We start from the raw sequence: 13,640 nt of genomic DNA on the forward strand, positions 1-13,640 counted from the left end.
ATTCTTCTCCATCATCCTCACCCCCACCCCATCATCTATCCCTCTCCATAATCCTCATCCCGGATCATCCATCCTTCTCCATCATCCTCACGCCCACCCTGGATCGTCCATTCCTCTCTTGGAGAGGGAGGCAAATGATTCTGGGTGGGGATGAGGATGAGAGTTACATTGGGGAGAGGCATGCGGATGATGACTCAGTAGGATGGCCAGTGGGAGGATTCGGTAGGACAGCCAGTGGGCGGGCCCTGAGGAATGTTGGTGGTCAGTCCCCCGGGGGGCCCAGGCCTAAAGCTGTGTAAGGGGCCCCAAAATTTCGCCGTGCTCCGCTCCCTGCGACGTTGCGACGCACAGGGGCGGAGATCGACGCCAAATTCAAAAAAGTAAAAACACATAATACATACAGTATACTGTAATCTTACAGATTACAGTACTGTATAAAATAATTACACACCCCCTTTGTCCCTAGTGGTCTGTCCAGTGTCCTACATGCACTTTTATATTATAAAGACTGTTTTTTCTGCCTGGAAACTGGAGATTGTCCATAACAACCAAAAAGTGTCCCTTTATGTCAAAAATGGTTTTATACCAGCTAGAAAACAGCGATAATAAATTATAATCACTTGCAGAATGGAGCGATAGCGATTTGTGGGGAAATTCGTCATCAAACACTGAAAGTAATGACAGCGACAATTCTGCAACTGAGCAAATTTCAGTGTTTTTGATTTGATTACATTATTGAATCATTTTTATTATTATTATTATAGTATTATTTGTTATAATTATTTATAGTTATTTATTATATTATAATTTATGATTTTGTGTTTCAAACTTTATCATACTCGGGATGTCTACTAGACTCTTGTTTGGACAGATTTAAAGCGGTTGTATACCCGCAATGATTTTTTTTTTTTTCCCACCTGAAAGGCAAAAGCCATAACGAGCTAGTATGCACCGCATATTAGCTCATTATGAAATACTTACCTCGGAACGAGGTGAAGACAACTTACCTGGTCCACGCCGAGTGAGATGTCATCTTGCTTCGGCGTGTCTTCCGGGTATCGCCGCTCCAGCGATGTGAATGGCTGAAGCGGCGATGTCGTCACTCCCGCGTATGCGCGCGGGAGACTTCAACCCGGCAAGGTCCGGCGGCTGCCGACCCTTTAGCCAAGGATCCCCGCTGCGCATGCGCCGCTGCAATCAGCGGCGCATTGCGAGCGGAATATCTCCTAAACCGTACAGGTTTAAGAGATATTCTTTATACCTACAGGTAAGCCTTATTATAGGCTTACCTGTAGGTAAAAGTTAAAAAAACACCTATACAACCACTTTAAAGTGGAAGTAAACCCTCCTATTGTTTTCAGCCAAGGAAGCTGCCATCTTGGCCTCTGTTTAATCTGCAACTGCCACGATGCTGCACATGTGATCAGTTATGAAACCAGCCATTGGATAGTTTGACAGTTTGGTTGAGAGCACAAGCAAATGTGACATCTAGCATTTCCGGCATGCTGGGAATGTTAACTGTTTTTTTAACCTATGATGGGTTTACTTACGCTTGAAGTGAGTTATTTCTAAGAATTGCAGACCTACAATATAAAACGCCAAATTTCCATGCAAAATAATGGTACCGCTTTCAGCACCTAAAATCTGACATAATCATACCGCCAGGGAGGTTAATAAGACAACTCAAATAAGCATGATGTGGTTTGTCCTACCTCAGAAACCATTTCCCGTGTAACGTTGCTGTTGTAGAATGCTTCTACCCCTCTTGCTGCCACATCATGCAAAAGGGCTGCAAGGTCAAGCCTCCTGACAAAGGTCCCCGGTGTCAGAGGAAGGCCATGTGGGAAAAACACCTCTTGAAAAGTATTTGAGAGTCCATTTTCATTCAGCTCACTGATGGCCTTGGCTGACATAAAAAAAAAAGAGGCAGTTAGCATGCAGGTAATCCATTAGCAGCTTCTGTAGATTTATCTGTGTTTGTGTCCCTGTTGAGATTTTAAAGTGAACATGTACTTAGCCCACACCCTTGGAGCTCCTTCTGAATTTCTTCTTCTCTACTGCATTGGATCTTATATATGTGTAGGACTGGGAGAAGGGCATTAACCACTTAAGGACCGGACCAATATGCTGCTAAATGACCCAAGGGGTTTTTACAATTCGGCACTGCGTCACTTTAACAGACAATTGCGCGGTCGTGCGACGTGGCTCCCAAACAAAATTGGCGTCCTTTTTTCATCACAAATAGAGCTTTCTTTTGGTGGTATTTGATCACCTCTGCGTTTTTTATTTTTTGCGCTATAAACAAAAATAGAGCGACAATTTTGAAAAAAAAATCAATATTTTTTACTTTTTTTCCATAATAAATATCCCCCAAAAACATATCTAAAAAAAAAAATTCCCTCAGTTTAGGCCGATACGTATTCTTCTACCTATTTTTGGTAAACAAAATCGCAATAAGCGTTTACTGATTGGTTTGCGCAAAATTTATAGCGTTTACAAAATAGGGGATAGTTTTATTTTATTTTATAAATTTTTTTTTTTTAACTACTAATGGCGGTGATCACCGATTTTTTTCGTGACTGCGACATTATGGCGGACACTTCGGACAATTTTGACACATTTTTGGGACCATTGTCATTTTCACAGCAAAAAATGCATTTAAATTGCATTGTTTATTGTGAAAATGACAGTTGCAGTTTGGGAGTTAACCACAGGGGGCGCTGAAGGAGTTAGGGTTCACCTAGTGTGTGTTTACAACTGTAGGGGGGTGTGGCTGTAGGACTGACGTCATCGATCGAGTCTCCCTTATAAAAGGGATCACTCGATCGATACGCCACCACAGTGAAGCACGGGGAAGCCGTGTTTACATACGGCTCTCCCCGTTCTTCAGCTCCGGGGAGCGATCGCGACGGAGCGGCTATAAACGAATAGCCGCGCCGTCGTCCCGGATCGCTCCTGAAGCCACGGGGACCGCCGCAAGTACCGGGGGGGGTCCCGATCGGACCCCCGACCCACGTCAAGCAGAGCACGTACAGGTACGTACATGTGCCTGTCCGTGCCATTCTGCCGACGTATAACTACATGCGGCGGTCCGGAAGTGGTTAAAGTGAACTTGTGGCCTTGCCCCATTTAAAGTAAAAGATAGGTTTGCTTTAAAGTCCTCCTATCTGGTGGAAAAAAATCTACTCTACTAGGGTTGCCACCTCATCCCTTTAAAACTGAAACACCTATTAATTACACAGGTTCTGAGGCTGATTAAGGTGGTAAATAAACTCACTTGGTGCCTTATCTGCATTAAATTACAGTGGAACCTCGGATTGCGAGTAACACGGTTAACGAGCGTTTCGCAATATGAGCACTGTTTCTTTTTTAAATCCTGTCTCGCAAAACGAGCAGGAATCAAGCCACATAGGTGTGCAGTACCACGTTTGGCCTGAGGTGGGGGCGCCAGAGCCGATCGGAGCTGTTTGGAGCCGTTCCGAAATGCTTGGAAAAACTCAGAAATTCTCAGTTCCCGAGCCTTTCCGAGGTTTTCCGAGTTCAGCCGAGCTGTCCTCGGGCCTTTACGAGTGTTTTTCCCGAGGCTCTCCGGCGCCCCCACCTCTGGCCACATACGGTATTGCATACGATTGAAGTCAATGCGGAAACAAATTATTTTAGTTTCCATTGACTTCTATGGGGAAACTGTCAGAAACCATGAATCAGACTGAGACAGAAGTACAGTTAAGAGTCGGTTCACACAGGGGCGGCACGACTTCGGGGGCGACTCAGCAAGGCGTCCTGAAGACGACTTCAGAGGCGACTTGCAAAATGACTTCTGTATAGAAGTCAATGCAAGTCGCCCCCAAAGTCGTACAAGAACCTTTTTCTAAGTCGGAGCGACTTGCGTCGCTCCTATTAGAGCGGTTCTATTGAATAGAATGGGACGCGACTTGTCAGGCTGCTGAGCCGCCTGACGAGTCGCCCCAGTGTGAACGGACTCTGGAAGGGTGGGCTGGCTGGCTTTTTATAAGCATTAGCTTGTCCTTCAAAATTATCATTCACATGTCTGTAAATATTTCTGCACAGTTAGTGAATGATAATGGCTACAGGATGCATTTAAATGTTCATAATATAGAATTTTACTGCAAACTGAATATCAAACAATCTTAAAATCTAACTAATCTTTTTCAGTTTACAATAACATTATTTATGAGTACAAATGCACATAAGTCATAAAAATAGTAATATAAGCCAAACGAGTTTTACCAGTTATACCTGAGGGACTGAATGTTGGGAATTTTTTTTTTTTTTTCGAAAGAAGTATATACTAATCTAAATAAAACATAGTATATATACTATATTACCAAAAGTATTGGGACACCTGCCTTTACACCCACATGAACTTTAATGGCATCCCAAGGCTTAGGCCCCATACACACGGGAGGATTTATCCGCGGATACGGTCCAGCAGACCGTTTCCACGGATAAATCCTCTCGAGGATTTGCGCGGATTTCCATCCGATGGAGTGTACTCACCATCGAATCGAAATCCGCGCCGAAATCCTCTGGCGATGACGTGTCGCGCCGTCGCCGCGATTATGACGCGGCGACGTGCGCGACGCTGTCATATAAGGAATTCCACGCATGCGTCGAATCATTACGACGCATGCGGGGGATCCCTTCGGACGGATGGATCCGGTGAGTCTGTACAGACCAGCGGATCCATCCGTTGGGATGGATTCCAGCGGATAGATTTGATAGCATGTCATCAAATATTTATCCGCTGGAAATCCATCCCAGGGGATAAATATCCGCGGAAACAGATCCGCTGGAGTGTACACACCATAGGATCTATCCGCTGAAACCCATTCGCTGGGATTTTTCAGCGGATGGATTCTATCGTGTGTATGGGGCCTAAGTCTGTAGGATTCAATACTGAGTTGGCCCACTCTTTGCAGCTATAACAGCTTCAACTCTTCTGGGACAGGCTGTGTGGCGGGCGACAGCGGCGACGGGCAGAGAGTTGCTGATTGCCGCCATTACTAGTAAAAAAAAATATGTCCCCGGATTTCATTTTAAAAATCTGGTCATCTTACTCTAGTTCCTAGAATGTAGGGACCACTTTGGTTGAAGCACCTGTCCCCTGCCCTATCCCACCTCCTAAGCATCAATCTTGACACACTACCACTACCATGACCCGAGAACCACTGGCCAATTGACTTAGGACATGTGAGGAGGCAAGGCAAGGTGCTCAAATCATCTGGCGCAAGAAGTCTTAACATATCAGAGCTTTGCGGCTTTTCCGGGACAGTTGTGAAAGTTTCCCATTAACAAGTGACAGTTTCACTTTAATTCTATTATTATATAACTTTCCCCTTTCCAGATTGAGAAGAACTTACCTAAGACATCTAAGAGTGACTGCAGCCACTTGTCAGACATTTTGTGCAGTACAAACTCCCTGGTATAAACATCCCTACATTTATTGCTTCTAGAAGACTGCAGAAAGATTATTTCTGCATATTCTCCCAGTGGTTGCACAGGTTTTCTCCAGTTACGCTGGTTTTCTCCCACCCCCCAAAGACATGCTGGTAGCATTGCTCCCAACTGTCCCTGATTTCGAGGGACTGTCCCTGATTTGAAGCAATGTCCCTCTGTCCCTCATTCCTCCTCATTTGTCCCCATAGGTGTGCGCAGCCTATTGCATTAGGGTGTGCACCCCAAAGCTCAAACATATTTGCATGTGTATATACAGTATACTGATGGTGTCAGCAGAGCGGTGGACGGTGTCAGTAGGGCAGAGGACAGTGTCAGTATTTTTTTTTTTGTTTTTTTTAGGAGCCCCATTAGGGAGCTTTGGTGAAATATTGGGGGTATATTTCTGTGCATTACTGCATGTTTAACGCACTATATTCCAGTGTGTTACTGCACGTTTAATGCAGCATATTTCTGTGCATTAGTGCATGTTTAAAGTAGTATATTTTGGTGTGTTGTGTGCCGTTTAATGCTGTATTTTTCTGTGCGTTAGTGCCAGTTTAATGTAGTATTTTTCGGTACAATGTGCACCACACAGGGTGATTAGGGTGTGCCCAGGCACACCTGGCTCACCCTGTGCGCACGCCTATGTTTGTCCCTCGTTTTGGTCTGATCTATGGAGATGTATATAAAATGCACTTTCTATCTATCAAAAAGTGTTTTACAGTGCTAAACCTTTCATCTGATTTCTAAATTGCTGCATTTGTAAATTCCAAAAGCCAATATAAAGGAATAGTAGTGGTAAAAAAAACACTTGTGGGTTTAACCAATCTTATTTTTTTATATAGTTCTCCTTTAAGGGGGCGTGGCAAGGGGTGTGTCCTATGCCTGCATACTTTTGCTGATAGGTGTCCCTTATTCCCATCTCAAAAAGTTGGGAGGTATGTGGTAGGTAATTGGCACCTGTCCTAGTTTGGCTCTAGTATGTGTGTGTGTGTAGTTATGTAGATTGTAGGCTCCTTGAACGCAGGAACTTATGTGAAAATACAGTGTGTAATGACCGGTACACACAATGGGGTAGATTCAGGTAGGGGCGCGCAATGATACGGCGGCGCAGCGTATCGTATTTACGCTACGCCGCCGTAACTTACAGGAGCAAGTGCTGTATTCACAAAGCACTTGCTCCATAAGTTGTGGCGGCGTAGCGTAAATGGGGCCGGCGTAAGCCCGCGTAATTCAAATGTGGAAGGGGGGGCGTGTTTTATGTAAATAATGGATGACCCGACGTGATTGACGTTTTGTACGGACGCCGTCCGTGTACATATCCCAGTGTGCATTGCTTCCAAGTACGGCGCAACGACGTATTGGTTTTGACGTGAACGTAAATGAACGTAAATTACGTCCAGCCCTATTCGCGAACGACTTACGCAAACAACGTAAAAAATTCAAATTTTGACGCGGGAACGACGTCCATACTTAACATTGCGCGCGCCTCCTAATAGCAGGAACAACCTTACGCCGAAAAAGCCTAACGTAAACTACGTAAATAAATTGCGCCGGGCGTACGTACGTTTGTGAATCGGCGTATCTAGTTAATTTGCATAATCTATGCCGACAACAACGGAAGCGCCCCTAGCGGCCAGCGTAAGAATGCACCCTAAGATACGACGGGGTAAGAGACTTATGCCAGTCGTATCTTAGGCTAATATCGGCGTATCTAGCTTTCTGAATACAGAAAGTAGATACGCCGGCGCAGCTTTGGAATTACGCGGCGTATCTATGGATACGCCGGCGTAATTCTTTCCTGAATCTACCCCAATGAGATTATCAAATGCATGCTAGTCTCATTTTAAAAATAAAAGAGGTTACTAAAATTTTCATAGGACAGAATAAAAATTCTGAAGTGATGTAATGTATTGTATTGTATTGTATTGTATTTGTATTAAATTTTTGGACAACAACTGTTCTAATTAAATGAAAATGGTACGATCTGGTAACATACGAGAAAAATGTTTGTGTTTGTCCTTTCAGATAAAATCAGATGAACTGTCATGATTGGGTCTCAAAAGCTGCGTACTAACAATCAGATTGTTGTACGATCGATTCGAAAAATGTATTTTTTATACGATTTTCGGATTGTGTGTGCGGCCTTAATGCTCTGCATAAATTGTTTATAGGTATAAATACTTATAAAAAATAAAGTAAAATAAATCTGGGAGTTTGTGATCAGACCACTCCGGTAGAGTTTGCAGTAAAGTTTCCACTGATGTAAATCCAACACTTCTTCTCATTTAATCTTACCTAAGTCATGTGTTGTATTGAATCCACCACTTGCAACTTCAGCCACTTTAGATATAAGTTCTGACCACGGTAACCTGGAGAAATGCATGGAGCTTAATTACAGACTGCAGAATGAATCCTGAGAAGGGCTGAACTGCTCTTTTAGAAATACAGACATTTTTCAGTTACTTCTGGTGAACAGCATATTAAAGTAATTCATTCAATTTCCTGAGCATATAAATTTAGGGGTACCTTTCTAATCTGCTCCATCAATTGTTTCAAGCACATTCATTCTTTCCCAAAAATGTACAGCCATAGCAAACTAAATTATTGATATGCAAATCTTGACTTTTTCTCAATGGTCAAAAGCGGTGACTCAACCCTTTAAACATGACACGTGTCTCTGCAGGCATGATAGCGCAGAGCACAAGGAAAAAGGCAGAGGTAAGATGCATACAGTGTATATATATATATTAGGGCTGTGGAAATAAAAGATTAATTAAAGATAAATTCCTCGATTAATAGTTAATTTTTTTGATCGATCAAAATTCTTTTGATCTGTGCTCCGAACGGGTCACCATATGCAAATCGGCACACCATGTGATCCCCGGAGCTCCGCTGCTGCCTTGGCCATAGGAAAGGCCGCGGCTTCGGCCTAGCTCCCGGAGCGGTGGCCATCTTGGTCCACACGGCGCCGGCCTAGGTGAACCTAGAGCTGCGCGCTGACATCATCACCCGGCCTCAACTGCTCGTGTTTGGCCGGCTTCTCTGGTAAGACTAAGCAAGCACTAATCTTCCTATACAGTGGGGGAGATGTGGACCATATTACAGTGGGGGAGATGTCTGTGGATATTACAGTGGGGGAGATTGTGGATATTACAGTGGGGAGATGTCTGTGGATATTACAGTGGGGGAGATGTCTGTGGATATTACAGTGGGGGAGATGTCTGTGGATATTACAGTGGGGGAGATGTCTGTGGATATTACAGTGGGGGAGATGTCTGTGGATATTACAGTGGGGGTGATTGTGGATATTACAGTGGGGGAGATGTCTGTGGATATTACAGTGGGGGAGATGTCTGTGGATATTACAGTGGGGAGATGTCTGTGGATATTACAGTGGGGGAGATGTCTGTGGATATTACAGTGGGGGTGATTGTGGATATTACAGTGGGGGAGATGTCTGTGGATATTACAGTGGGGGAGATGTCTGTGGATATTACAGTGGGGAGATGTCTGTGGATATTACAGTGGGGGAGATGTCTGTGGATATTACAGTGGGGGTGATTGTGGATATTACAGTGGGGGAGATGTCTGTGGATATTACAGTGGGGGAGATGTCTGTGGATATTACAGTGGGGGTGATTGTGGATATTACAGTGGGGAGATGTCTGTGGATATTACAGTGGGGAGATGTCTGTGGATATTACATTGGGGGAGATGTCTGTGCATATTACAGTGGGGAGATGTCTGTGGATATTACAGTGGGGGAGATGTCTGTGGATATTACAGTGGGGGAGATGTCTGTGGATATTACATTGGGGGAGATGTCTGTGCATATTACAGTGGGGAGATGTCTGTGGATATTACAGTGGGGGAGATGTCTGTGGATATTACAGTGGGGGAGATGTCTGTGGATATTACAGTGGGGGAGATGTCTGTGGATATTACAGTGGAGGGAGATGTCTGTGGATATTACAGTGGAGGGAGATGTCTGTGGATATTACAGTGGGGACTGGGGGGTGGTGATCCGAAAAATGTATGTGTGTTATAATCAATCGAAATTAGTCGATTAATCGATTATAACAATATAAAAAATATTTAGATATCAGTGGCGGCTGGTACTAAAAAAAAAATGTTGGCGGCGGGGTTGCGCAAACAAACCCCTCTAGGTCTGCACTCACCAGAGGGTGCCTTGCATTCCACAGGACGAGAAGCCGGAGACTGGAAGTTCAAGTAGCTTTCTTCTTTGGCAAACTAACTTTGGGGGGGGGGCACTGTGTCCCTTATGGACCAGCTGCCAATGTTAGATGTTCAAAATAGTAACAGAGTTAATGTCAAGTTAACCAACACATGCTGACAATACAAAAATTTGTCTGGGCAGGTAGGCATCACTGACCACGAACCACGTGGTAAAAAATTGTCAATAAAGGTTGGTTTTTCGGGTGGAGACACTGGTGTATGCAGTCACTTTTCTGACAATTAATAAATATGGCAAGAGGAGCTAAGTGCGGAGTACAGATGATACATTTTTTAATTTCTTGGGTGGAGGGTGGAGATGGACTATAGAGGCCGGCACCAGGATTGTCCATGTATTAGAAAGGCAAGTCTTGAGCAGAGCTATGGCTTTGGGTATGTTCTTATCACTGACCTCTGATAACAAAGAGACTCTCATTCAGGACATAGTGACAAAGGGCCAGATTCACAACCAGCGGGCGCAACGTAACTTTTCCGATGTAAGTTACACTGCCGCAAATTGCCCAAGTTAGTGCCCGATCCACAAAGCACTTACCTGGAAATTTGCGGCGGTGTATCCTAAATCAGTCCGGCGCAAGGCGGGCCAATTAAAATGGGGCGAGTCCCATTTAAATTAGGCGCGCTCCCGCGCCGGATGTACTGCGCATACTCCCGACGCTATTTTCCCAACGTGCTTTGCGCGAAGTTACGTTGCGCCGAGTTTTGTGAATCGCGACGGGTAAAAAAGAGTTGCGGCGGGAAAAATAAAAGATTTGAAAAAAATTCAAAACCGACGCGGGAACGAAGGGTATACTTTTGCATGGTAGAGTACCTTTACACTTTTGTAAAGGTACCCTATCTTTGCGACGGCAAACTAACACTTACGGCGACTTAACAAAGGGAAAAAGCTTCGTGGATCTCCGTAAGTGCTAATTTGCATACCCGACGCTGGTTTACGACGAGAACTCCCCCCAGCGGCGGCCGCGGTACTGCATCCTAAGATCCGACAGTGTAAGTCCATTACACCTGTCGGATCTTAGGGCTAGCTAAGCGTAACTGATTCTATGAATCAGCCGCATAGTTAGAAACAGAGATACGACGGCGTATCAGTAGATACGCCGTCGTATTTCTTTTGTGAATCTGGCCCAAAGTCTCCTGAAATCCTACCTCTATCCTCATCTTTGGCACACTTCCCTGCCACTCCATTGCCCCATTAGAGCTCTCAGTAAATGTGCAGTGCTTCTAGCTTGTGACCCCCTCCCTTGATTCAGTGTTTGGGCCAGAGTAGCCTGTCGTTAGGCCCAAATACTAACAGCTGAGAAAGCTGAGGACACCACGTGACTTCTGACACCACATGATATATCCAATTCTTGTTAAATGCCGAATCAAGATTAATGTTATAGACTAGAGTGAACTTCATCTCTGACTAGCCCAGTATTCTCCAGTAAAAGTTGGTTTCTGAATACCTGTTCTAGAGACAACTGTTGCTTTTTGCGCTGTGTGCTAAACTATTTTAATTATACACCTACTGTATGATTATCACATACGACGATGGTTTTAATATGTTAAAAAAATTGGACCCACATCTCTACTTACTTTCCATACATCTTGTGTGCTTTATCCATGCCTTTCAACATCCCAGGAATGCCAACCAAAAGGCCAGGCTGGTATAATCAGAGAAAGGAAAGAAAGGTCACATATGTATTTCATGGAAATGTTATTATATTTTTAGTAACCAAAAGTTTTCATTATTCATTATTAATGTGTTTAAAGCTGAATTCCAGGTTTGTTTGTTTTTTTGCATAGTCATGTTGGTCCAGCTTGAACGAATGTAAGTACAGTATACATATTCCATACTTGGCTGACCTCTGTTGAAGCCAAAACTCACTAGTAGCTGCTACTAATACACTGATCCTCTCTGTTTTTCGGGTCCCACGCCAAGCAGCTTCCCTGCTGCATAGTAACCACAAGGGGCTGCTCACTTGGCACAGGCACCAATCACAAGGCTCCTTGCATTTTTCTCAATGAATGCAAAGTGTTCTCTGATTGAAAGAGGTGGAGCAGTGACATCACAATCAGTGATCAGGATTGATCTGCCTGTCTTTTATCATTGAAGTTTCCCCTCTGAGTTGCTATATTGACTTTGAAGTGGTTGTATAGACAAGGTTTTTTACCTTCATGCATTCTATGGGAGGGTGCTGTGAAGGGGGCAGTGGACACTGCTTTGGACAGGGCCACCCCCATAGCAGTGCCCACCCTTATAGCAGTGTCCTCTACCACCCTTTACACCCCCCCTCCAATCCCTGTATTCTGAGCGTAATGCACTCCTGATCCTGGCATTCTGAGTATAACGCACGCCTGATCCCTGCATTCTGAGTGCATCGCACGCTTAAACCCTGCATTCTGAGTATAATGCATTCCTGAGCCCTACATTCTGAGCATAATGCACTCCTGAACCCTGCATTCTGAGCGCAACGCATTCCTGATCCCTGCATTCTGAGCATAACACACTCCTGATTCCTGCATTCTGAGCATAACGCACTCCTGAATTCTGCATTCTGAGTGTAATGCACTCCTGATCCCTGCATTCTGAGTGTAATGCACTCCTGAACCATGCATTCTGAGTGTAATGCACTCCTGAACCCTGAATTCTGAGCGTAATGCACTCCTGAACCCTGCATTCTGAGCATAACACAATCCCAAGCCCTGCACTCCCTTTTTTTTGTGTTCATTGCGTTTGCGGTCTACATTTGGGGTTAAAAAATAACCTGCAGTAGATCACAAAGGCAGTGTGTTTTAAACACGGTGCAGGAAACACACATGGAACATGTCTTTCTGGCATCGCCTTCTGGTGTGAACCGGTCCTAACATTAGGACAATGTGCCTGTGATCTTTGACTTCATCTGTGTTGTTCAAGTAGATCTCCATCACTCTAAGGTTGTCTACCCCTGCTTTAAAAGTTAACTGCTTGTTTAGTCTAGGGGACAGTAAAAGCAGTTTTAAGTAACTGATCCTCTGCTCCCCCAGCAGACGGTGCTTCCTCATTCTCTGGCAGTACTGTCTCTCAACATCAGGACCTTAGACCACTTGGAGCATGGAAGAGAAGATGCCATGGAGACCAGTCTAGCAGCACAGAAGAGTGCAGGATTTGCTAGGTAAATCTACTTTTCCATGCCCCCTAGACCTAAATGAGCTGTTAGCCCTTGCAGTTTGGGCTCAGCCTTACTGCAAGGGAGAGTCTTTAAGTTTCCTAGAGTTGGGCCTTAAACTTCAATAAACATATTGAACAAAAAAACTTGACAGATTCCACATTTTGCTCCTCTATAAAAATCCATTTGGGCGAACTCAACAAACCTAGAGGCTCAAGCCCACAGATACTTCATGGCAAATGTCAGAGTTGCCATACTTCCAGTCTGGACTTTCATAAGAGTACAGCTAAGCAATGAATATCTACCTTATTCCTCCAGTACTGTAGAAGTTCATTATGGATACCAGAAGGTGCTGTCTCCCGGAAATCAATGACATCTGTCAGGTTATTTCTAATGTCATGAACGAGCATGACGCCCCCTCTGATGAAGACAGAAAATAACAAGCACATGCTTACACAATAGTCTAAGAAGGGAAGGGCAGTAAGAAAAAAACAACTGTATAAAGCAGTAATATATGAAAATACACATTAATACTACCAGTCTTTCTGAGACGCAAAAGCATACATTTTACCTACTGTAAATGTTTAAAGTTCAAACCCAGGATTTTTTGTTTTAATTTGCCCCCGCTGTGTGCATAAATGAAGCTTGGGATAGAAGACCTAGCGTATCTTCACCTCTAAACTCCCCCTCTCGTCCTGGATGAAGATTAGGCACTACCTCACTTCCTTACTGAATGACGCCCAGCCATATTTGATCTCTTCCTGTGAGCCCAGGCAGTCATGGACACACCCCCTGCAGCCT

At 44.3% G+C, this 13,640-nt stretch overlaps 1 protein-coding gene across 1 annotated transcript in view; it reads right to left on the reverse strand.

The window, feature by feature from the left end:
• GGT7 (gamma-glutamyltransferase 7) overlaps window positions 1–13,640 on the reverse strand; it is an 82,073-nt gene that overhangs the window by 35,404 nt on the left and 33,029 nt on the right. Inside the window, exons 4-7 of the mRNA XM_040330397.1 lie at window positions 13,145–13,259; window positions 11,287–11,354; window positions 7,756–7,829; window positions 1,713–1,906 (exon numbers count right to left, since the gene is read on the reverse strand). Coding sequence (XP_040186331.1) covers window positions 1,713–1,906; window positions 7,756–7,829; window positions 11,287–11,354; window positions 13,145–13,259 — 451 coding nt within the window. The remainder of the gene's footprint in view (window positions 1–1,712; window positions 1,907–7,755; window positions 7,830–11,286; window positions 11,355–13,144; window positions 13,260–13,640) is intronic.

Source organism: Rana temporaria, chromosome 12 (genome assembly GCF_905171775.1).
Source record: "Rana temporaria chromosome 12, aRanTem1.1, whole genome shotgun sequence".
Lineage (NCBI taxonomy): Eukaryota > Metazoa > Chordata > Amphibia > Anura > Ranidae > Rana > Rana temporaria.